Source organism: Sciurus carolinensis, chromosome X (assembly GCF_902686445.1).
Source record: "Sciurus carolinensis chromosome X, mSciCar1.2, whole genome shotgun sequence".
Taxonomy (NCBI): Eukaryota; Metazoa; Chordata; class Mammalia; order Rodentia; family Sciuridae; genus Sciurus; species Sciurus carolinensis.
Genome location: NC_062232.1, coordinates 29,802,876 through 29,830,183, shown reverse-complemented (window position 1 = coordinate 29,830,183; position 27,308 = coordinate 29,802,876). Strand labels below are relative to the sequence as shown.

Below are 27,308 nucleotides of genomic sequence, written 5' to 3'. Positions count from 1 at the left end.
AGACATAAAAATTAAACTGGTAATAATTATAATTCTAATAAACTTTAAAGAGTATGCTTATCCTTTCTAAAAATACATATAAATGGTAGATTTTACATTTGTATCATGCATATCCAAAGCCAGATAGATTCTCATATAGCTTTCTTCCAGGACCTGCTATGTTTAAAGAAAGGAGGTAAATTTATATTACCACAGTGTTCATGTGCAAATGATGCTTCTATACAATTTTTTGCAATGTCAGAAAAGACTCTTTTTTCAAATGGGAGGGGCAGATGAGTGGAGATGGGAGATAGTATATTTAATAGGACAAATTATCTACCAGATGGACACTTTTCATATATTCCCATTTAATGACCATAACCATCTTGAAAGGTTAAATGTAATCTATAATTTAAGAATAAGAAACCTGACATTCAGTGAGGTTAAGTGAATTACTCAAAGTCACATAATATGAGAAAGCCATATGGGGGTGCTGAAGTCATGTTTGTCAAATCATAAAATAATGAGAGGAGCTCATATTTGTTTACTAATTTCTTTGCATTCTGACTTAGGAGCTATATTAAACAACTATTGATAGAATAATAACTGGTGATTTAGGGAGTATGCATATTATCATTCCATGAATGAAAAATTTGAGGCTTTGGGGTTTGAATAACCTAGTGGAGCCTCCAGAAACTGAAAGTGGTAGTAGGAAGGGAATTCTAAGTCTATTCTTCATTGTAACATTAAATTATAAAAAAAGATCATGGTGATGATGGCCTTTGTTTTAAGAAAATACTAGATATTCCTAAGATACATAAACTCAAACTAAAATGAGACTTTATGTAATGCAATCCTCAATTGTTACAGTAGTATTCTTTGAAGTTCTGATATAGCTATACATTATTTAAATGGCAAAAATCAAAGGATGGATCACTTTGGACATGAAAAGTAACTTGGTTTGTATTTTAGAAGAAAGACAAATCTCAAAGGGCTCTCATTATAAAGGAAATTATTTCTTGATATTTTAAAAAGAAAGAATTATTTTATAAAAATGAAAATGAAATAAGGTTTTTAATGGATATATTTAGTATTAAAGAAACTTCTTTCTTAAACTCACTCTATTGGTTTTGAGATCCTAAGATACAAGCTAAATTTAAAATACACATATAATATTAATTTTATCCTGAAATATTGTTGAAGGGAAATATTATGAAAACATTGAATATCAAATTTTTTGATGTATGAATATACTCTTTTGCAACAAAATAACAGTTAAACAAGAAATAGCAATGTCCAAGATATGTAATTTTGCCATTGTAATGTGGTAGATAACATGAACACACTACCCAAGCTTTAAATGAAAAATGAAAATGTTAATGACACTACTTTTGCTCAGCATCACATTCCAAAAATACATGTGACAAATGTCATTCTTCATCAAACATAACATTAAAAATTATATTTGGAACTGAATTTGTCATCTTAAAGCTGGTCATTGGTAAAACATGTGTTTGAAAAAATGATCAAGAATAGCAGAATGTCAACAAGAAAAATTACTTCTATCTCGTTTAAATGTAGGCTTAATATAAGAATAACTGTCAGGTGTGGTGGCACACACCTGTAATCCCTGAAGCTTGGGAGGCTGAGGCAGGAGGACTGCAAAGTTCAAAGTCATCCTCTGCAACTTAGTGAGACCTTGCCTTAAAATTTAAAATAAAAAGGGCTGGGGATGCGGTTCAGTGGGTAAGAGCACCTGGGTTCAATCTCAGGTACCAAAAAAGAGAGAAAAATTTATTGTTACACATTAAACATTTTGATTTGACATTTAGCAGAAGATCACTAAAAATAAATTTTAAGATTGACTAAAAGCTTGTTTGCAATTGTTTGGATGAGGCTTTCTTGTGCTAGCATCATAACAGTTCTCATTCCAGTGTGCTAACTCCTGAGTTGCAAATTTTCATAAATGAATCTTGGCTATAATTCGTATTTGTGCTTAACTGAACGAACATAATCACTTTTTAGCACGTCAAAAAGCCCTTTTGGTTGTGACTGAACCAAATATAAAGTGATTGCTGACATTGTCAAAATTGATCATTGTTATCTATTTTTTAGAGCTGCCATGTTACTAAAGATCATGATCAGTAAGAATTTCCCATTCCTGTAGCAAGAATGTTTAGGCCAATTCAAATAAGGAGGGGGGGGGGCACTAAGGAAGAATAGAGAGAATAGAATTACTTTAGATTAGGTAGAGGGGAGTGAAGGGAGGGGAAGGGGTATGGGGTAGGAAGGATAGTAGAGTGAAACAGACATTATTACCTCAGGTACATGTATGACTGCATTACCAATGTGATCCTACAAAATGTACAATCAGAAAACTGAGAAATTATACTTTTATGTATGATTTATCAAAATGCATAAATGCATTCTACTGTCATGTAAAACTAATTAGAACAAAATAATTTTTTTTTAAAAAAGAAAGCAAATATTTTGTTATATCAAAAAAAAAAAAAAGAAAAAAGAACGTTTAGGCCAAGATTAATACATGCCATCACTGATATCCCTCTACAACTCCTTGGTTGTGAAGATTCACTGTCATGGGAACCTACCTTAAAAATACAACAATTATTAATGGACAGAAGTTCGATGATAAATATCCCAATTTACTTGCCCTTCAGTGTGATGATTCTATTTGGAGGACCTGGGTGACGTCTCCAGTTTTCATCTAGTAGCTACCTTACTTTTTATTGGCTTTATCCTTCAGCATCTTACTTTTCCATTCTTTCAGAATGCTTCCCTTGATCATCTCTTAGATAAAATACTTGCAATTAAACTCTTGTTTTAGGATCTGCCTTTGAAAGCAGGGGCACAAGCTAATATTAAGAACTGATTACTTGGCATATTGTCAAATAACTGTAACTAATTTCCCAGATTTAACTACCCTGTCTCTCTCCTCCCATTTTTTTAGTATATTATCTCCAGACTTTTCCTTATTTGCACTCAGTTGATCCATGCCTTGGGCCTCCTCAAACATCTTCAATAGCTCCCACTGCAATTGGTAAAAAACAAACTCTTCCCCAAAAAAGTCTACTTGTATTTCTAACCATATGTCACTCTGCATTCCAATCAAATACACATAAACTCCAGCACATCCATTTTTTAAAATTTATTTACAGAAATTGTCCCTCCTCACTGATATTAGCTGATAAATCTCAGATCACTCTTCAAGATCCCAATCATGCCTATTATCCCCTATGAAGCTCTCTCAGAACCCCGCTGTTGGGATTAATCTTTCCCTCCACCATGCTTCCCAGTACCATGATTAAATTCTCAGTATGTCAGAGTATACCTTGATTGAGTTGATTCATGGATACCTATTCCTACAACCAGATATGAATTCCTGGGAGGCAGGAACCATATCATATCTATCTTTGTATTTTGTGATAACATTTGGTAATTAGCGAATTTATGTTCCAGCTCTGACCAATTCAAAATATACCTGATCAAGGTTTTGATGCCTTATATGTTAAAGAATATCTTATCTATATATGATTAGTGAAAATAAGTAATGAAACTTTATGATCTTATGAAACCTTACTAAATCAATGAAATGATTATACAAGGGAAAGGCATGTCAAATCTAATTAGGCAATTCTTCTTAGGTTCATTTCAATAACTTAAAAGAGTCTTTTGCACGAACCAGGGGCTTTAGTTGAGACATTCAAAAACATTCCCAATTCAATGATGTTCCACAGTTTGTGGTTCTTTTTATATCCCTTCTCATAAGTAACATAACTGGCTGCTTTCTGTAGAACATGAAATTGAGATTCATTATGCTTTATGAAAAATAATCATGAAAAATTTGAATGACATGTTGCTTTTACAAAAGGTTAGTTAATATTGTAAACCTAAGGAAGAACCATGACCAACTATTATCATTGATCATTAAAATTAAGATGGGAATAAAAATTTCTTTAATACAATTTGTATCTTCTGAATTACCCAAAAAATGGTGAAATGATTAATTGACATGCTTGGAATAGGGTCATAATAGCTCAAATGTACCTACCAGATGATTTACTAATGGACTTTATAAAACTCATTGTCTCAAAATGTAGTGGGAAGATTTCAGAAAATGCTAAGCACCGCTGCTGTGTTGTCATTTGAGGTTAAGCACATTAAAAGCAGGTAGTGGGGAAGGGTATATGGATTTTTCTTACACATTGCATTCTGTCACAGCAGGAGGAACTGGATCATTATGTTTGCCATTCTGAAATTTCCCTTATACTTGCTAATATCATTGGCATTTAGACTACTCTCTGACTTTCTGCTTTGCAGCATCTTTCTACATCTTCTATGCTATATGCAGACCCTTTCCTCAAATATTCTTTGCTGAGGTACACAGGTATTAGAGGCTAATACTTCCATGGAGCACAAGAAAGCTTCAAGACGTATGTTTTCTACACTTCTAAAGCTGTATCTAGTTACCCACATCTTAATACTTTCCTTAGTAGAATCCATCTGTCAATGGATTTAATTCTCTCCCAATTAGGAAAACCTTTTCCTTTGATGAATCATAACTCTTCAGTTCTAGTTCTAGCTATTTATCTTCCTTCACATCTTACCTTACTTACTTACTTACTTACTCCCTTCAAAAACTTGTAGGAATACCTATCACCCCCATCCCCAGGCAAGTAATTCTATTCAGGAACCTTTGGGAAAATGTGTATAAATGAATGCATTATTAGAGATAAAGCAAGAAAATTTCACACATACCAAGTCTTTAACCTATTTTCAAAATACCAATTATGTACATATAGATGTTTTTTATAAGACTCAACTCTATAAACAGACATTCTCAGAAAATATTGTTGGGTTCATACAATGATAGAAGTATTTGAATGCATTTATTAAATTTTAAATGTAAATACTCTTAACTATTTCTACTTCTAAAAATTGTTTACAAATAAAATTGAATAAATGATAAAGATAATATAGCATACTATAGTAAACCGCATACTATAGTGACAAATGCATACCAGTGTTTATAGCAGCACAATCCACAATAACCAAGTTAAAAAACCAGCCTAGGTACTTGTCAACAGACAAATGGATAAAGAAAATATACATAATAGAGTTCTATTCAGCCATGAAGAATAATGAGAGTATGTCATTTGCTGGTAAATGGTTGGAAATGGAGAGCATCATACTAAGTGAAATAATACCCACTCAAAAAATCAAGGGCTGAATGTTTTCTCTCATATGCATAAGCTAGAGAGAAGTAAGGAATTTTAAAAAGGGGATCTCATGAAAATAGAAGGGAGATCAGTAGAGTAGAGATGGGGGCCCAAGGAGGAGGGAAGAGGGGAAAGAAAGAGGAAGACTTGGGGAATGAAGTTGATCAAATTATGCTATGTGCATGTGTGAATACATGACAAGGCATTTCAATTTTACATATACCTATAATGCATCAATTTAAAAAATAAATAAATAGAAGGAAGATCAATAGAGTAGAGGAAAGGGATCAAGGCAAAGGAGGAGGGAGGGGGAAAAGGAGGTACTAGGTATTGAAATGGAGAAAACTATGTTATATGCATTTATGAATATGTCAAAATGAGCCCCACTATTATGTATAACAGTAATGCACTAATAAAAAATTTAAAAGATAATATAGAACTAGGCATAAAATAAATGACCTAAAGGTCAGATTATTTAGAAAATTAATCACTGAAATGAAAAACTAAATTTCACTCTGAGACATTTAGAATGGAAAATATAAATTATAATTAAAATTATCACATCATATTTCCATCCTAGTGTGATCTATAATAATATTTTATTAATGAATTTGATACCTTTGAACACACCACGTTTCCATGGGCACACATGTAGGATGTATGGAACTGAATTATCAGGGTCTACAGTGATATATGGATTTCCCCACACTATTGGAAGATCTGATGCTACCTAGAAAAGAGAATTGAAAATAAGAATCATATAATTTTTTATGTTTCAATGTTACACTACATGAAATTAGTATGACAAGCTAAAATACACAACAATTGGAAATTGTTAAAATTAATCACTTTTAAAAGAATAGTAATCAGGAAAATGCTATATATAGTGGAGGAAAACCTAAGAGACTTACAAAAAAACAGAATAAAGGAAGTTATTCTTATAGAAAACCAATGTTTATTTTCTGCTGTGACTTTTATCAAGGTCATTGATGCTTAGAAAATATAAATATCTTTTATAGACCATGCACAAATTACTTATAGATTAATTCTAAAAATCTGCATTGTATATATTTTGTAGCATACTATCAGCACTGAGGTAGTTTAAAACTTAGCTGTAGTTTTATTTTCCAGTTCAAGATGTACATCTGTGTCATCCAGAGGTGAAATACTTGAACCCCCTCATGTCCTTCTTGAGTATGCTCTCACATACATATGCATATAACATGTGGTCTGCTTGATCCACAGGATATGTCAGAGATTTTTAAATTTCCTAGTCATAGGTCATGTTCCAGATCTTCCTTTCATGTTTTTACCCAAACACTTATTGTTTGCTACTGTTACTACAGTCTCTGGCTACTGTAATTTGAACAATTGTTACTGAAGGTTTTTTGACAAATATTCTAAGCATAGGATCTTTTGATCAAACAAAACTCTGAGACAAGTCAAATGATGATAATACCTTGCTAATGGTATGCTTCCAGGAAACTTTGAGAAAGGTCAAATAGTGATCCATACACAATCTGCCTATTCTCTTGTTTGCAAGACCTCTGGTTTTAACTACTACTATAGTAAAGATTGCAGAACTGAGAGGGATATAGAAGTAGATCAAGCTAAAAAGCCACAAATCATTCTACTTTCACCATGATTCAGAATTTTTAAAAAATATATTCTCCTCAGATTGTTTTACATCTTTGTTTAATTTCCAGATTTCTGAAAAATTTGATTTTGACAGTTTTTGCCAGTGTTACCACAGTTTTGAAGAAATGGGTTTACAAAACTCCCTGCTTCACATTCTGGAAGTCCCACATCACCTATCTTCCTTATTGTGTAATTATTTTCTACTACTTTTTTAATTTGATAACATTCCATGGCATTTTACCTGTATGTCAAGTAGGCTTTCTAATTTTTTATTTTCTCTCTCATATTGTTAGTCCCAATCTTCTATTTCAAACTATTCTTGTAGGAATAAGAAAAATGCATATTTTAAAAATATAAAATGGAGATTTACTCAGTCATAAAGAAGAATGAAAATAAGTCATTTGCTAGAAAATGGCTGGAAACTAAAGAACAACATGCTAAGTGAAATAAGCCAGACTCAGAAAGTCAAGAATTAAAATGTTTTCTCTTGTATGTGGAAGCTAGAGAGAGAAAAAAAGGAATAAAACAAACCAAAAGAATCTCATAAAAACAGAAGGAAGATCAATAGAGTAGAAACAGGATTGAGGAAGGGAGAAGGGGAGGGCAGGGGGAAGTTCTGGGGACCAAATTATACTCTGTCCATGTAGGAATCTATCACAATGAATATATTGTGCAAATTAAAATAATAATAATAGAAAAGAGAACACTGGAATAGAGCAAGTGGATCAGGGGAAGGGAGGAGGGAGAAGGGAAGGTAGAGGGGAATGAGATTGATCAAAATATGCTATGTTCACATACAAATATGGCATAATGAGTCCCACTATTATGTATAGTAATAATGTACCAATAAAAATACAAACTATCATAAAAATGGTACCAATAGCAATGAAAAATCAATCAAGGAAAATATCTGAGAAGAATGTACTCCGTTTGAGTTGGTAGCAGATTGTAAGAGTGGAAGTGTATAAAAGGCTGTAGCTAACACATAAACATTTAGTAAAATTATGGTAGTTCGAAGCCAAGAAACTGCCAAGTGGGATGCTATATAGGTATAAGATGTTCTTAAAGAATGATATTTGAAAATAAATCAGAAGATTAGAGATTAAAAAAAGGGCAAGATAAATAATAATCAAGAAATATATGCTCAACAAACATATGAAAACACGTTCATCATCTCTACAATTAGAGAAATGCAAATCAAAACTATTCTAAGATTGCATCTCACTCCAGTCAGAATGGCAATTATCAAGAATACAAGCAATAATAAGTGTTGGCAAGGATGTGGGGAAAAAGGTACATTCATACATTGCTGGTGGGACTGCAAATTGGTACAACCATTATGGAAAGCAGAGATTTCTCAGAGAACCTGGAATGGAAACACCATTTGACCCAGCTATCCCACTCCTCAGTTTATACCTGAAGGACTTAAAATCAGCATATTACAATGACACAGTCACATCAATGTTCATAGCAGCTCAATGGACAATAGCTAAACTATGGAACCAACCTAGATGCCCTTCAACAGATGAATGGATAAAGAAAATGTGGTACATATACACAATGGAATATTACTCAGTCATAAAGAAGAATGAAATTATGGCATTTGCAGGCAAATGGATGGAGTTGGAGAATATCATGCTAAGTGAGATAAGCCAATCCCAAAAAACCAAAGGTCAAATGTTTTCTCTGATAAGTGGATGCTAATTCATAATGGGGGTGGGGTAGGGAAGAATGAAGGAACTTTGGATTGTGCAAAGGGGAGAGAGGGGAGGGAAAGGATGGTAGATGAAAATATCACCTCCAGTTGTTGCTGCCTATGAGAATAATTTTATTAATTTTTTTATAATTAGGCAATATCATTAATATAGCATAAGTATTAGTTTTTAGACTCACATAATTTTAAAAGTGCAATAATTATGAAGGATAAAATTAAAAATAAAAATATTATCTCTGTCATGAAAACAAAACAAAATAACCAATGTTAAGAAACTGTTCTTTAATTTGGTTTCATCGAACTTTTGACAAGTCGCCTTGCTCACTAGTAAATTCTGGAAGTTGAAAAGGAGTGGTGCAAAAATCATGTTTATATATAGCAAATCCATAATCATGAATTTTTCCCTTCTTCATTCCTTCCCATTCTCCCTCTTTCCTTCTCTTCCCTTCCTTTCCCTCCTCTACACTGCCCTCTAGGTTCTTCCCTTGCCTTCCTTCTTTCTTTCCATCTTTCTTTCCTTTTTTTCTTTATTTCACCCATTATTTTTATCTTCATTGCACACCATTATATGCTCAATACTATGTTTTATGCAAGGTATAAAAATGTGGGTAAGATTGCCTTGTTCTCACAATTTATCATCTGGTGAGGAATAAGAAATAGGAAATAGCAAAATGAAATAACAGGTAATAATGATAAGGCAGTACAAAAATTCTATAGGGACAGAAGACGGTGATCTAAGTTTATGAATAGGGAAGGGTTCTTGGAAAAAGTAGACTTTAAACCTTGCAAGAGAAAATGAAAATGTGTTAGATAGAGATAAATGAAAGATAGGAACTTGGGCAGAGAGTTGCAGCAGCAGAAAAAGGAAATACTATTGATAAAGGCCTAAGTGTTACTGGAGATATAGGTGGCAAGAGATGAAGTTACACATTATGATAATCAAAGGCAAGACACTGAAATAGGACATGATCCTGAAGGTCACAGATGACATTGAAAGGTTTTAGCTGGGAATGACAAGAGAAGATTTTCATTTAGAATATTCACTTCATTTACAATCCAAGAAGGAAAGAGAAAACCTAGGTGCATATATTTTAAGATGATGCAAAAAGTAGAAGACAAGCCCAGAGTTTCCAAACTTCTACTGTTCCTTCTAAAATTGAATACAGGCACCTAGAATGGGTAAATAGTTGGTGTTTCTTTTGAGGAATGTATTGGGCACATAATGTGTAGATAAAAGTGGGAGGTAGCAATTTCTTATTTCTTTCTTCTTTTTTTTTTTTTTTTTTTTTGGTACTGAGGATTAAACATAAGGTCTTGCACATGCTGGGCATAGCCCTAGTCCAGAAAAACTTATTTAGGGACTAGTTTAAACAAATCAATGGAGGAGGGCAAAACACAAAAACTTCATAAAAATAAGTATATGAGCAATTATGCACTTCACATTTCAACTATTATTCACACTGATAAATGAGAGGATAGACTGTTCCTACAGATCATACATTCAAAATTTTAATGTAGTTTCTGAAGTTTTTGGAAACATCTTTTGTTATCATGTGGCATTTCTTCAAGCAAAAATACATGTGACTCAAGTGGATTTTAATGTATTTTATGATTATATACAAATACTCAAGTATAAATCTTATTTGGTGCTGAAATTAAAATTAATAGTTATCAAACTAATAAAAGGTAGAATTGTAAACATCTCCATGTGTATCATTGTTTTACCTGGTTAGATAAAGTATTTAAAATTTTTCATGTAATTATTTTTCATATAATTCAATATACATTCAGAATAAAATATTTTCAAATAGAAAAAAAAACTTACCTTAAATGTTATGATAGTCTTTGTATAGTTAGGCACCATTATGGATTTATTTGTCACATTCCCCACTTCACATTCAACACTGATGTGTTCTAAGGCCAGTGGTTTTTTTCCAATCCCTTTTATGTCAAAGATGTGCTCCATACCATCTACTTCATTTTGTAGAATAAGTTTACCCTGTGATGAATCAGTCAAAATTAGCACCACAAAAGTTATAATTCAATGTCAAGCAACTTCAACCATCCTATTCATTTTGAGTCTAATTAATGAAATGAGCTTCTGGAAATGTTAGTCATTGACTTTTCCAACTCATGTATCAATGCTTCTACTGAACAATGAACTACTGGTTAAAAGCTCTTTACTTCTCTCTACTTTCTATAAATTGTAGAATTTACATAGGCCTTCTCATATATAGCAATTATATGCATGCTTACTTCCTTGTCAAAAAAATATTGTCATAAGAAAATATTTTGAGTCATCAATTTTCTTAATGATTAAAAAAAAAAGAAATGATGAGTTTACATTGTTCATGGTATTGTCTAAAACTAATCCAGACATAAGTACAGATAATGGGATTGCAACTTTCACAATATTTATCCCTCAAATAAAAATATTTATTAAAGTTTCAAGCAAAAAAATGATCAAATTTGTGGAAAATACAAACTGTCTGAAAAATGTTTTATTACCAATTAAATAGACTAATATCACACACTTAGTTTATTTACATATTAATAATAGGGAAAGGAAAAGTAAGTTCATACCATAATCTCGCATTCCAAAATAGGTTTGAATGTGAGAGGATATTGCACAGTTTCACCTGGTCCAACATATAAAATAGGAGGTCCATAAAACCATTCTCCTTCTATGTTAACTTGACACTTCCATTCGTTCTTTGTCTTATTATTCTAAAACATGAAACAAAGAGGTATAAAAACATCAAAGGGATAATGCTGATAAAGTTTAATTATATATTAATTCTTGGTACTTTTAATAAAAGTGTATATGTATTTTTGTTACATTTCCTAAGAATCACAATTTGAAAATCATATTGTTAAGAATGGCTATCAAAAATATAAACAAAAGGCACAAGGAGGACTTCGTGTTCCTACTTTGTCACATAGGAACATTGTTTGATAGGCCTATCCAAGGATCATTAAATATCCAGAGAAATATTCCTTTGTTGGACTTACTACTGTTAAATGACAATATTGTGTTGGAGGACACAATTTATGCCTAATTAAGGAAAATAAATGGGGTTCTGTTAGATTTCTCAGATAACAAAGATTACATATCTCATCGGAACAGATTTTTGTACTTCAGTCTGACTTTTGTTATGTCTTTAATAATTAAACAACCAAAACACAATTTATCACTCGGAAAATCCAAAATTCCTTACAATTACATTATCTACTTCTGTGTTGTACTGTCACTTTGACTAATAGGTAGCCAAGTTGCAGCCAGCCATTTTTCTCAGTGTCTATGAACTAATTTAGTCAAATGTTGAAATCACAACAGAATTTGGAGCAAAGTAATCTGAGATTCCATAACTCTACTTGGAGAAGTCAGGAGCCATAGTTTTTAGCTAGAGATTTAATGATCAGTTAAGGATATTAGATTTAATTTTTGAAGCAAAGAGTGATTGATCATGTGATAACATTTACATTCAGAAAGGAACTCTAGCAACAATGAGAAATAATTGGCAATAGATAATAAAATGAATCTGTAGTAATTCAAGTTGGGAGGCCTGGGGGATGTTTGTTGAGGCAGTCATACCTCAATAAAACCCCAAATATGCTACCCTAAAGATGGTTTCTTTGGAATATTTCATGATAGGTATTCTGAGAAACCGAAGACAGAATTAACTCTAAAAAACTGCCGTTTTATAAAATAAATTTACATCTACAAAGAAGATCTACGTTAGTAAACAGTGGATACATGCAGAGGTTTTTCTGTTTCCTTGTTTCTTCCTAGGAAAGATCTTTTTATAGGAAGTAGAAGTTGGGGGCCTGACATCTGGCTCAGATGGATTAAGACAAGTGCCTGTTACCTGGGAGACTTTATTTACATAATAAGATAACCCTTGTTCCCTGTGTATCACCCCTCCCCCCCAACCTTCCCTAGTCAGGTACCACCTCCCTTCTTCCAATAAGCCCAAATTCCAATCCTTTTGTTTAGCTTCTATATAAACTTCAACTATCTTTTCCATCCTTTGAGTTTTTTACATTGTGTAGTTCTCTTTTTCCTGCATATTAATAAATTTGTTTTTCCCTGCTAATCTTTCTATTGTCAATTTAATGGATTAAAAGTATAAAATCTTCAGAGAACGAAAAGCAAATTTTAAACTACACAGAAATGAAGATAAGTCTTTTTTAAAAAGTTTGCACTTACTATCGGAATATTCTGAATAAGGGGTTCAAACGCTGGTGTCTGGAACTCAAATTTGGCTTCTGAATGTTCTTCATTTACCACACCTTCAACGCAATAGACACGCACATCATATCTTGATGTCAACAAAATTTTACAAGGGTAGCGGCCAGGACTGAGAGGAGCAAATCGTAAAGGAACTGAAACAGATCCGTCGGCAGCTATCAAAATAATTTAAAAATAGTTCAGTCATTTTAAATGGCATTAATCCTAAAATTCATTTTGATAAGCAGTGTTGGCATCAGATCTGCTATTTTGCTGCAGCCATTATTCTGCCTCCCCCACACCACTTTACAACCCAGATTGATAGCCCACAAACTTCCTAGCCAGTAATTGATCCAGATTGTTAGCCCAAGAACCTCCTTGCCAAGCATTGATCCATTGTTATTAGCCCACGAAATTCCACTACTTAATAGCTCCCCCACCATTTTCTCATTCTCTTCTCCTGGCTTTCTCTCTCTCTCTCTCTCACCCTGCAGGGAGACACTCTGCCTGTCTGCTTAATAAAATCTTTTGCATGAGTTCCCACATCCGGAGTAGCTTCTGGGTGCTTTAAAGCAATAATAATATTATTGTATTAAACTGCATCATATAACTTGGAATAGGTTACATTTTACTGAGGAAATACATTACACCTACATCTCCAGGGTTTATCATACAAGTTTATTTATGAATGAGAGACTATATCTTGCATAAGTTTGAGGAAGGTGTGTTCTGTAAGTTCACTCAGGGCCCTATTCTCTGAAAGATATCACTATCTTGCTGCTGTATTACCAGGATCAGCTTTGCACCTTGATTGACAGATCAGGGGAAGAGCAATCCGCTCAAGGGCTTTTAAGTGCTCAGCCCAAAACGCATGCTCAAACATAAAGGAAGTTGCAGGAAGGAAGAGAATTGGGTGAGCAAGTGACCAGGACCCAGCCACCCTGTGCTGTCGTTTTCTAGTGTAAAATTCTGAGGAGTCCAAGAATTCAAAGTTCCAAAACTTGGTCCTCCAGGTTTGTATACAGTTCTATTTGTCAAGGGGAAATAATAAAATGTATTCTATTTAAAAGTGTGTTAGTTTCATTTATGACTTTGAAAATTTATACAGGTGGTATGTGGGCTTCCATTTGCATTTTTGAATTGGATATTGCAGATATTAGGAATAAGCAGAACCTGTTCCTTCCAGCCTTACCCTACTCAGGTGTAGATTAATTGGACCTTTGCTTTTCATTTCATTTTACTCCCTTTTTCCCAAATGGGAAGGGAAGGTGAGTAGAGATAAGAGATACAGATATAGTATACTAAATATGAGTAACCAACACTAATTGAGCACCTATTAGACAAGCACTTTTCATATATTCCCATTTGATGTCCATGACCATATTGAAAAGATACATATTACCTATAATGTACAAACAGGATGCCTGATGTTCAGTGAGGTCAAGTGAATTACTCAAGATTACATAATTTGAAAATATAGTGGGTAGTTGAAGTCATGTTTGTGAAATCTCATAAAATAACAAAAAGAAGAGTTTTTGGGTTTTGGCAGAGGGTAAAATCCAGGGCCTTGCAAATGCTAGGCAACTGTTCTACACTGAGCTATACCCCTAGCCCTTGCTTGCCACCTTTTCTTTACAGGTGATCTTCACAACTGCAGCAGTTGCCAGGATTCTATAATTAAAGATAACCAAACACATTTAATTTACCGGATTATAGTTACTAAAGAAAATAAATGAGCATAAAGAATATCTTGAGTGAAAGAATACTTAATTTTGTATAACTTTGACTATTGGAAATAATCAGTGTGATCTATAGATCTGCAAATAAAAACAACAACATTTCCTCATGGTTCTTTGGAGTGAGCTTATATGGGACAGTTTTTCTATTTCATGTGAAACTGGCTAGGTATTCTGTCCATGAGCTCTTTGATCTTTTATGAGCTACATCCAAACCTTTTTTTTCTCTTTCTTTCCACATTCTTATTGGTACATTACAGTTGTACATAATGATGGGATTTATTGTTGCATATTCGCACATGCACACAATATAACAATATAATTTGGTCAATATCACTTCCCAGCACTGACTCCCTCTCCTTGATCCATTTCTCTCTACTGATCTTCCTTTGATTTCCATGATATAACCCCATCACCTTTCTTTTCCTAGCTTCCACATATGAGAGAAAACATACAACCCTTGACCTTCTCAGTTTGGCTTATTTCACTTAACATAATGGTCTCAAGTTCCATCCATTTTCCTGAAAATGAAAGAAGTTCATTTTTCTTTATGGCCAAATAAAACTCCATTGTGTTTATGTATGGCACATTTTATTTATCCATTCATCTGTTGATAGACACCTAGGCTGCTTCTATAGTTTGCTGTGAATTGTGCAGCTATAAACATGGATATGTATGTATTTCTATAGTATGATGACTTTAATTGTTTAGGATAAATATCGAGGAGTGGTATAGCTGGGTAATACGGTGGTTCCATGCCTAGTCTTTTGAGGAAACTCCACACTGATTTCCATAGTGTTTGTACTAATTTATAATCCAATCAAAATAAAAGTGTTCCTTTTTCTCCACATCCTCTTCAGCATTTATTATTGTTTGTATTCTTGATGACTACCATTCTGACTGGTGTGAGGTTAAATTTCAGTGTGATTTTGTTTTGCATTTCCTAATTGCTAGTAATGTTGAATTTTTTTTCATATATTTGTTGGTCATTTGTATTTCTTTTGAGAAATGTCTGTTTATTTCATTTGCCCATCTATTAATTGGGTTATTTGGTCTTTTATTGTTTTTTTTTAATTCTTTATATATTCTAGACAATAATCCTCTGTCAGAAGAGTAGCTAGCAAAGATTTTCTCTCATTCTGTAGGTTCTCTCCTCACATTCCTAATTGTTTCCTTGACTGTGTAGAAGCTTTCACTTTGATGCTGTCCCAGTTATTAACTCTTGACATTATTTCCTTGAGCTTTAGGGGTTCCTTTTGAAAAAGTCTTTGCCTGTACCTATAATCTGAAGTGTTGACCCTATGTTTTCTCCTAGGAGTTACATAGTTTCTGGTCGAATTCCTAGGTCTTTGATCCATTTTGAGTTGATTTTTGTGCAGGGTGAGAGATAAAGGTCTAGTTTCATTCTTCTACATATGGATGACCAGTTTCCCCAGCGCCATTTGTTAAAAAGGCTGTCATATCTCCAATGTATGTTTTTGGCATCTTTGTCAGGGATCAAGGATATTCTTCATAGAACTAGAAAATATAGTCCTAAAATTCATTTGGAAGAATGAAAGACCCTGAACAGCTATAGCAATTCTAAGCCAAAAAAGCATCATAATAATTGATTTCAGTAGAGCTATGGGAGAAAAAAAAGCTATAGAGCTCTAGTAAAAAATACTGCATGGTACTGCCATAAAAACAGACATAAAGACCAATGGTACACAACAGAAGACACAGAGACAAATCCATGCAGATACAGTCATCTTATATTTGATAATGGCATTTTTTCTTTTCCAAGTAGTAAAGAACACTTACCAGATGCAATAGAGGGAGAGCCTTAATGTACAAATGGTTATTAAATATCTACTTCCTTCATATTCCTAATTGAATGCCAAAGCAAGTCACATAGCCAAGATCAGGATGAGTGAGGGAAGGGAGATACAGAAAAATGTGATCTACTTGGGCTTTTACTATAACAATCTTTCTTATCCTAAGTGCAAAGGAAAATACAAGTGTGAAACTACCTGTTGATGTGAAAATGGTGAAATCAATCTCAGAATTAAACATTTTGTTTTCTAGTTTGGGTTCCTCACTTACGTTTTTGTTTTTGTTTTTGAAACTAGGGATTGAATCCAGGGGTACTTTACTACTGGGCTACATCCTCAGTTATTTTCACTTCATATATTGTGACAAGGTCTCACTAGGTTGTGGAGAGTCTCCATACATTGCTGAGGATGGCCTTGAATTTGTGATTCTCCAGCCTCGGCTCCCTGTCACTGGGATTATAGGCATGTGCCAAGGCTCCTGGCTCTCACTCACATTTTGTGAACTGGGGTAAACAAAGTATTTTTTAGAATACAAGTTCTTAATCAGCTTACATTAATGAGTGATATGTGATCAATAACTTTCTAATACTATTTTTAACTTAGAGATACTCTGAACTATATCCTAGACATAATCTCACCATATAAAATAAGTGAAGATGGGGCTTATGTGGTTGAAGCAAAATGAGAGCTTGAAGCTTCCACTAACTGAAGTAGTTTCCCAACAGACAAACCAAAGCACTTGAGAACAATTTGAAGAATACAATTTGATCAACTCATTTCTGATTTTTCCTGTTCTAATTTGCCATGATTGTATGAAAACATATCAAACATGTAGAAGAGATAAATATAGTAAACTGCTCAGTCTCTCTGCTATAGTTAAAATTTTAGGTATATTATCAGTAAACAATAATCATAAACTGTGATTTCAGAAAATGAGGTAACAAGAGTAAATAATTCCTGGGCACAATAATGTACACCTATAATCCCAGCAACTGGGGAGGCTGAGGCAAAAGGATAGCCAAATTCGAGGCAAGCCTGGGCAATTTGGTGAGATCCTGTCCCAAATTAAAATATAAAAAGGGCTGGGAATGTAGCTCAGTGGTAGAGTGCAGCTGGGTTCATTCCCCAGTATAACACACACACACACACAGACACACATACATACACACAGTAGTTATATTCATCATGTGAACTTATATAAAACTTTAAAATATTAATTATATATAAATATATGAATGATTACATTTTCAAGGAATTTTTTTCTTTTTGGCTGATCTACAACTGGATCTATTATATTAAAAAAACCATGTTCATTGCAATTTTCCCTGCTTTATTACTTTATTACGTTCTTAAAGACATATGAGAATCTACCTCACAAATCCTGTAGTAAAGCAGGTGATAGATTCATTGTATGTTAACAACTGCTCAATACTGAGTTTCCTCATTTAATAATAAAAGCATGAATTATGATCATATAGACTCAGTGTGAAAACAAAAGGATCCAACAACTAAAAATTTTATGGTATGCTTGATATATTTTCTAAAAAATTTTCATTAGTATAAATGTAGTTTAATATCATCCACTGAGGAAAAGCCATTTTGTGAATAAAATAACAATAATTTAAAATGATAAAAACCTATACTAATTATCAACTAATTTAATTTTTGAAATGTTAGTTAACATTGACCTTATTACTTTGACTGGGGGTATTATTCAGTGAGAGATTCCTTACCTAGTATGCACAAGGCCCTAAGTTCAATTCCTGGCACCACACAAAAAATACTGTATGCATACTATATATATATATATATATATATATATATGCATATATATATAATTGTAGTTATATATCTATACATAATATACATATTATAATATATATGTAAACTACCTTCCTTTTCTAAAACTACTTTCCTTTCCAGAAAAAAAAAATCTGAACTAATATTTAGGGGTGACAAGACAGATGGGGATAGAGATGAGGGAAGGGAGGAAAAAAAAAAAAGAGAGAGGAAAAACTGGGAGAAAGAAAGAAGAAAGGATGATACAATTAAATGAGAGACTCCAAGAAGGAAAACCAAGTAATTATGTTCATTATGTAAAGAGAATGGCATAAATGTGACACTTTTTTCTTTTTTTGGTACCAGGGATTGAACCCGGGGCACTTAACCACCAGACCACATACCCAGCCCTTTTGAATATTTTATTTAGAGACAAGGTCTCAATGAGTTGCATAGGGCCTTGCTAAGCTGCTGAGGCTGGTTTTGAACTTGAAATCCTCCTGACTGAGCCTCCTGAGTCCCTGGGATTACAGGCATGTGCCACCACACCTGGCAAATGTGACACTTTTTAACTGACAAATCCCCAGTGGCAAGAGTACTGGAAATGCCTCCCCATAAAGTTTGTAAGTGTCCACAAGCAGGGGAAACTGGTGTGTAGTTCCCTGTTTGACTTTGCTAAAAATTATAACTACACATTCTCCCAGGTATCCTAAAGCCTAAGAAAAAAAGGACACAGAGAAATGTCAAAATGTTGTAGTAAGAAAATGATAAGGAGTGTCAATTATTTCCAGCACAGCCAAGTCAGGTTTAGTAAGTGAAGGGTTATGAAAAATGATATCCCTACAGCTCCCCCTGCGGGGGGGGGGGGATGGCTTAAGACAATGCCATTCAGGAGGAGAGAGTGGAAATTAACCAAACATTAAACCTCTCCCAGTAGTAAATCCTTTCCCAGTAGCAATGGGCCCCAAGAGAAAAAGCAAACTTTGATTTCTTCCCAGGTTCATCACCTGCATTTCCCCCAAAAGCGAATATTCATCCCTTCCCAACCACAATGGACCCTGAAGGAAGGAGGGGGATACCGAAACCTGGGTCCTGGACTTTTGCCCTTTCCCTTTGCTGATGAGTCCTGAAAGGAGCAAAACAAATAGTGAAGCTTTAGGTAGCTATGGGTCCCAGAGGAAGGAAGATAAGCAGTGAACATCAAGTTCTGATATTTTCCCAGTGACAATGAGTTTCAAAGCTTTCACAACTGCCTTCCTGAGTTAAAATTTTAACCTCCACAACTAGGTCCCTGACCATTTGAACAGCATGTCCACAGTCTCCAGTGATTAATTCACCCTCACTGTAAACTATAAAACTCAGACTCCTTCTGTAACCTGAAGGCCATTTCTATACCCAGAAAATGAGCACCCCTCCACGCCCCACCGCCCCCCCCCCCCACCGCCCCGCCTGATTGATTGACTTTGCTGTAGAATAAAGGAAAGCTTGCTGATCCGTTTGAGGTCTGCTTTCATCCTGGTTATTTGTGTTTTCATTATGGTGTCGAAACCATGTTGGTTATTTTCACTTACAATAAGTATAGAAAAGCCTAATCTTATTAAATTTGTTGTTCGAATCTAGTAGGGTTTTACTAATTTTCTGTCTGCTTGATCTATTAATTATTGAAAGAGGTATAATAAGTTCTCCCACTGTAATTTAGAATGTCTTCATTTCCTCTTTTACATTTGTTGCTTTATCTTATATATTTTGAGTATATGTGGTTAGACGGAAGTAAGTTCCCAACTCTTTTCTAGGTTGGATTTTCCCTTTTCAATGAAGTAATGCATTTATTTGCCTTAATGTGTATTTATTCTAATATTAATGTATCAATTCCAGCTATGTTTTAATTAATAAATACTTGACATATGTTTCTGGATATTTTACCAGTTAATTTTATGAACTGTACAAAGCTCTATTTTACTTACCATGGTAAAAATATTCACTTGTATAGTTTCGTCTGTTTATATTTATTGTGATTAATGATATTGAAGCTGCCTAGTGGGTTAACTTGTCCTTTGCAATTTGTCCTTTGACACTGGCTTTCTTTCTTTCTTTCTTTTTTTTAACCTTTTCCCCACATTCTAAATTCTAAAGAAAAGTCACACATAAATGAAGGTATTGTTAGAGTCAGCTACAATTGGTGGAAAAAGGAACAGGAGAAACATTGGTGATAAGATGTCATAATCTGTAATCTTTCTTTAGATTTAGTCACCCAGAACACCTGGTGACTTTCAGACACCGTCAGAATGTGCATGAAAGATATGGACCACTGCTGGATTAATGACTGCTATAGTATCCACCTACCTGTGGTTAAAAGTATACTTCCTTAATTTTCCTATATAAGTTCTTTGCTTATGGTTATTAGCTAAGATGATAGGGTGATATTCTGGTACCCACCCATCTGTGACTACAAATATACTTACTTAATTTTCCTATATAAGCTCTTCACTTGAGGTTGTTAGCTAAGATGGTCCTTAAGGTATAGTCTGGCCATTTTATGATCAGCTAAGTAATCATAAAGTTATTTCCCTGCTACTGGAGACTAATTGGTTTCCATCATGCAGTGAGCAAGCATGTGGAACCTCTTGTGCAGTGACAATATGTGTTTATTATAGCATCTCACTTTGTGTCTCTCTTTACCACATCCTCTCCCTACTTCATCTCTGTTCCCATATTTTATTAGATTCATCAAGTTTTCTTTATTTCCTTTTATGCCACCACAGGTTTAGAAATTATGCATTCTATCTTGTAGTTTTTGGTTGTCCCAAATTTCAACATTCATACTTCATCTAAAAATATTTTAAAATAGTTCAACCCTTGTCACCATAAATCCAAGAACCTTACATGTCTATAATGACAATAAATCCTTCCTTATAAAGTTGTCTAGTAATTGAGTTTAGTTTGCTTTTGGAACACCTGATTTATTCATTCTTATTATTTCTATAGCCAATGCTCATGGGATTTACCCACATTTACTGATTATTTTATTAACATTATTTATTAATGTTCTTGGATTCTAAACTACTCTGAATTCAATTTAATTTAACTATAAGTAGATCTTAAATTTGTTCTGTTAGCAAATAGCTGTGAGTTTTAAGTTGTCTCAATTTCTTTGTTAGGTTGAAATGGTGACGTTTCATCCTGATCTTGAATGATATTTTACTAAGAACATAAAGTGCTATACTGACAGTTCATTTGCATTGGCACCATAGATCTACAATCTTTTGGTTTCTAATGTTACCATTGGTAATTCCAGCAACAGAATAATTTTTGTTCCTTTGCAAATGGTCTGTTCTTTTCCTCCCATTACGTCTCAGATTTTCTCTTGCCTTTGCTATTCTATTATCTCACTATACACCCTTATCTGTATGAATTTAGGTGTCACTCTATTATCTTCTAGCATTATAAAAATATTTCTGCCATTTCTTTTCTCTTTCGCTTCTAGAAATAGAGATTTGTCCTTCCTAAATGCTCACTCCTACATGACTTATTCCCCTTTCATTTTGCAGTAATCTTAGACCTAAATGTGGAGATAGCTGAATGTATAGTCCTTGGACCAATTTCCTCTATCAAAAAAGCATCCATCTATTAAATGTAGATCAGATACATCCAGTTGCAATTTTCCAACAATTCAGAGGAAAATTTCCATCATAGAAAGTCTCTTTATCTTCTGGTTAATTGACAAACTTTATTTCTACCAATAACATGCACCATAACTCACCTGGATGCTACTCATCCTCTGCTACTACCATCACTACCAGATCTACATGTAAGAATCTATACATCCTTGACAGGATAATGTTGCTCTACCTTTTTCCTCTTATTGTTGTACTTATTAAGTCTGGGGGGGGTGTTTGTTCAGGAGGAATGCAAAAGAGAAATGATCATAGAGTGCCACAGCAATACATAAAACAAGACTGGCCACATTCAAAAGCATGTCACATGCATTCATTAGAAAAAATGGTTTTAAATACCTACTATGTGCCAGGAGGTATGCAATGAGAAGGTAGATTTCTGACTTTCTAATAGGTGCAAATAATACATTTTTGAGGAAAAAGAAGATTGGGGGCTAGATTGTTTCCTCCTTATACCTAAATTATGTTTTAATTGGGCTTGAGCCGACAGAGGCCATTAAATATGTTTTTCAATCTGACCACATCAGCTTAGTAATTAGGTGGAATTCCTCACAGGATTCATATAAATAGCTGACTGCTATCTTTCCTTTCCATTGCCATTTAATTTTTGAATTTCTATATGTCTTCATGGATCATTTAATGGAAAATTAAGAGAGGGCCTATCAAGGAACCCTAGCTTGCCAGTATTTTAGCGAAAAAGTTGTTTTCTTTTTCATATGTAATTTTCTAAGAAGACAAAATTTCCGAAAGAAAAGAACTGAAATAAGATTTCACTTTCTAATTAACCCCTCCATGGGGATAGAAGCAAGGGATTGCTGACAGCAAATTAACTTTGTGCTTTGCATTTTCATTTCTGAATACCATAAACTTTCTCTAATTGTCTTGTATTAAAAATCAACAAACAGAGTTGATTTTTTGAACAGAGTTGGTTTTTAAGTTCTTGCTGATTGATTTACTAAGTGTGCAAATTAGTTTGAATGAGCTGTGAGCAAGCCAATAAACAGCATGTTCTCTAGGACTTAAACTAGGGGAAAAGGCTTATAAAATTTCTGATTAAATGCTTCTCTAAATGTATTATTGCAGAGCGTATGTTCACTGTTGAAGACCTAATAGAAAGAAAAACTTTTTTAAAGTTCACATTTATTTTACTTGTGGGCTCTGTATCCAGAGATTAAAAATGAAAAACAAGAAAAGTCAAAATGAGTCATTTATCAGACTGAAAATATCTTACAGTAAAGCTGAAAGGATAAAGAATATATTCAGTCTTAGAAACAACAATTACATTTAAAGAGTTATATTATTTGCCTTAAAAAATATCATTTTAATATACAGGACACCATGTTGTTTTACTGATGGCATGGGATGAAGTAAGAGGCTGGAGTGGGTAGAAAATCCAAATGTTAGAACATGATACAAACTGGCAACTGAATAAATAAACTATAGACTGAATGTGAGAGGACGGATGTTGGGGCTCTGAGAATAATACTACCAAAATAGGACTTTTTTATAGCATGTTGAGCATCTAGATCTAAAGAAAATTAAAAGGCCTTAAAAGCACTTTTGCTCCTCTCATCCCATAAGCAGGGAAAGGATCTCTCTGGAATTCTCATTTGCATTAAGAGAAGACTACAAAGGGGACGCAATTTCCTTCCACCCCCCACTGAAATCCCATTATCTGTCTCAAAAAGAAGACAAATATAACCACACCTGGAGCTGGATGGACTTCCATTACAAGGTAATATCTGTCCCTTAGGCTCATTCAAATTCTAAAGATAATCTTTTACAAGCTTATCTCTGTCTTTGGGATTATTCATTCCCCATTCTTCTCTTCCCCAATAGAAAAAGGGTATAGAAATTTGTGAATAAAATTAAGAGTGGGTAATCATACTCCTGTGATTTTTTCCCCCCATTTGCATGCTAATAAATTTGTATGCCTTTTCTCCTACTTAATCTTTGTCAATTTATTCCAATGTACCTGGAGAGGGTAAAGGGAAAATTTTCTTTTGTCCCTACCCAGATATGGGAAGGCAACCAAGAGAGAAACATCAATTTTCACTGGGATAGTCAAAAGTGGGAAGTAACTTATAATCACGCAAGTTGCACAGAGAAAAGGGAAAATGGATCCAACTGATGTCAAGCCAGTTTCATAGTTAAGAAAGACCTAGGATTTCAAATCCAGGGAAGAGACTCCTATTTGAGTGGGTGAGTGGGTCTAGGGTTGGCAGGAATAATAAACCAAAATCTGGGAAGAAGCCTGGCAGGAACAAACCAGGATTTATGAAATAAAGTAGAAACTTATTCTGGGATGCTGGGAAACAAGACAGAGAGAGAAAGAGAGAGAGAGAGAGAGAGAGAGAGAGAGAGAGAGAGAGAGAGAGAGAGAGAGAGAGATATGCATTACAAGGATGGAATCTAGCATCAGAATGGTACACACTAACCCTCAAATATGACTGAAGACTGGTTCTAAGCACAGATAGCGCTCTAGATTCCATTCTTGAGATGAAAATCGACTTGGGGATTGGGATGGAACATCTCAATAGGGATGGTAGCAGGAAGGGAAAGAAAATGGAAATTTTCTATATTTAATGCTACTGAAAGCGTATCTAGTGGACTTCTTTAAAATATTAATAAGAAAATATTACTATAAAGGACTGTGAATTGAAGTTCTCTAAAGCAGCCTCATCTATATTAAAGATGCTGCAGACTGAACTTGACTGATGAGAACATTGTGACTGGGAAGAGATAGAATATTATAGGTCAGGAGTCAAAATTACCTTGGGCTATCTTATTCCCTTTAATAGGTATTTGCTTTCAACCTCTGTATCTGTAAAACTCTTGGAATGTATCACTAAGCATAGCCAACTCTAGCCTCCACCAGCCCTAAAGCTAAGAATGTTAGAACATCTGAAACCTATGGAAAAGATTTCCCCATCTTGTTGTATTGCCCACTTACCTAATGCAATGTATTTATGAAATGTATTGATTCATAACATCTTTGGTCTGTGGCTAAAAAGTTCATGTAACACCTTCTGGAACATTCTTCAAAGCAACTTCAATTTGTGTTTCCAGGTCTAGGTCACTCATATTTGGCTCAGAATATTATGCTCTTATTTTCCATTAAAGCATAGTCATTATTTTGCATTGACAGGATACATTTTATGTGTTTTCTCAGATTCCCTTGATTCTAGCAACCTCAGTCACTTGTCCTACTTCCATGTTCCTCCACCTGGAGATGACCTATATCTTGCATCAGAAGTTACAAAAACAAGCCTTGGTTACTGCTGCTTTACAGTCAGGAAGATCAGCCCTGTATGCAGTTTCAGGTTCCTTCTACCATGGTAAGGCATGAAACCTGACACTCCATGGGGCCAGGAAGTGCCACCTTGAAGTCTAGAGCAATTTATTAACTCTCCATGGAGTAAAATTTGGCAAATGGGAATAGAAGACAGGATATAAACATACCGATAAAATTCCTTTCCTCCCTTTCTCATATTGATTGCTCAGGCACACTTTTCATATAGCTTTTCTAGAGATGCATCCTGAGTGACCTGCTGCATATATTCATGGAAGTAAGTAATGGACATTATGGTAACAGCTCATGTATCAAGCATTTTTTTATTTCCTGTTTTTCCCTTCCTCTTACTCTTATTTTCCCATTCTCAGTACCCTGAGTTCACCCCATCCATGTACAGCATCATGACCTAATTCTTGCTTCAAGCTTCACTTCTAAGGGACTTAAACTAATTGCTAACTTAAGAATAAATGGCAATGTGACATTATTTTGTATAGCATAGAATAATGGAAATAGCAATAGTAGCCTTACTCAGTAGATTTACTCTAATTACTCAGTAGTCTTGGGTGCTTACTCAGGAGATTTTGGAATTGGGTAAGACCTGAATATACCCAAATATAAATTCCTTAAGTAGCAAAGTGCTCAAAGTGTCTTTCAGGAAAAGTTTCTAGATCTGCTTAAGGATGACTGAAACCTGCTCTACAAGAACTGACATGTGCTACTTGATGAGCCAGCTCATCATGCCTACGACCATCTGATGGTACGAGCTCAAAAATACCCACCAACAGAACATAATAACTCCCCCTGGGTAGAATCATGAGATGTGGGAGTAGGCATGATGACCATTTATACCTATGTAAAAGAACACTAAATCACCCTCCTTTAACCATCCAATCAAAAAGCAACTTTTTCCTTCTTTCTTTTTCTACTTCTTCTTCTTCTTCTTCTTTTTTTTTTTTTTTTTTTGGCATCAGGGATTGAACCCAGGGATGCTTAACCAATGAGCCACATCCCTAGCCTTTTTTATTTTTTATTTTGAGATATAATCTTGCTAAATTGCTGAGGCTGGCTTTGAACTCAAAAATCCTCCTGCCTCAGCCTTCAGCATGGCTGGGAATATGTCTCCTTCTTTCTTCTTATAAATTTTCCTCCTATCAGCTGATTGGGGAGACAGATTTGAGCTTCCTTTTAGCTCCTGACCTCTTTGCTGGTGGACTGTGCAATAATGCAAAAATTCAGTGCCATCGTATTGGTTTCTATATGCATGGGGCAGTAATCCCTTGCTCAGTATCAATTTCTGGTAACCCAGATAGGACTCTGAGTCCTTCAACTGCCTGCCCTAGATTCTGTGGCCCCTCGATAGGGTGTGGCTGTGGCTATGACCTGCAGGGGCCAGCTGGACTGATATCAGTCTGGAAGCATCAGCTGCCTGAATTTGTTTTCCCACCATGCCACTGTTAGCCCTCAGTACCAACCTCACTTTTGCAAAAAAGAAACTTCCTGGAAGAAGCTATCTCCAGGTGGGTAAGCCTACTAAACACAACTGTACTTTGAACTGCCTTTCTAGTTTAGAGGCATAAACTGCACCTCTGGTTTTGACTTTTTTTTTTTTGGTACCAGGAATGGAACCCATGGGCACTTAACCACTGAGCCACATCCTCAGCCCTTTTTACTTTTTATTTTGAGACAGTCTCACTAAGTCTCACTAAGTCTTACTGAGGCTGGTTTTAAACTTGCAATCCTCCTGCCTCAGTCTCCCAAATCACTGGGATTATAGGCATGTACCACTGTGCCGGTTTGGTTTTGATTTTTGCGTGTTGTTATAGTTTAGATCTGGAATGTTCCCCAAAGACTCGTGTGCTAAAGTCTTGGTTCCTAATGCAGCAATGTTTCAAAATGGGACTTTTGAGAAGTGATTGGATCACGAGGGCTCTAAACCTCATCAGTGGATTAATTGATTAACAGATTAATAATTGTATGAACCATTGGGATTATGGTGGGTCCTAGGTGGAGGTAGTAGGTCATTGGGAACATGCCCTGGAAGAGATTATCTAGTTCTTGGTCTCTTCCTCTCTTTCTCTCCCTCTGCCTCCCCCCTTCCCCCTTTTTCTTCCTCCTTCTCTCCTGGCCACTACCATTAGGTGAGAAGATTTGCTCTGTTACGCCCTTTCACCAGGATGTACTATCTCACCACAGGTCTAGAAACAAGAGAGCCAA

The 27,308-nt window shown here is 34.7% G+C and overlaps 1 protein-coding gene across 1 annotated transcript in view; it reads right to left on the bottom strand.

The window, feature by feature from the left end:
* Cfap47 (cilia and flagella associated protein 47) overlaps positions 1–27,308 on the bottom strand; it is a 403,733-nt gene that overhangs the window by 139,780 nt on the left and 236,645 nt on the right. Inside the window, 4 exon segments of the mRNA XM_047535909.1 lie at positions 5,835–5,942; positions 10,390–10,567; positions 11,152–11,295; positions 12,779–12,975. Of these exon segments, the coding sequence (XP_047391865.1) occupies positions 5,835–5,942; positions 10,390–10,567; positions 11,152–11,295; positions 12,779–12,975 (627 nt within the window).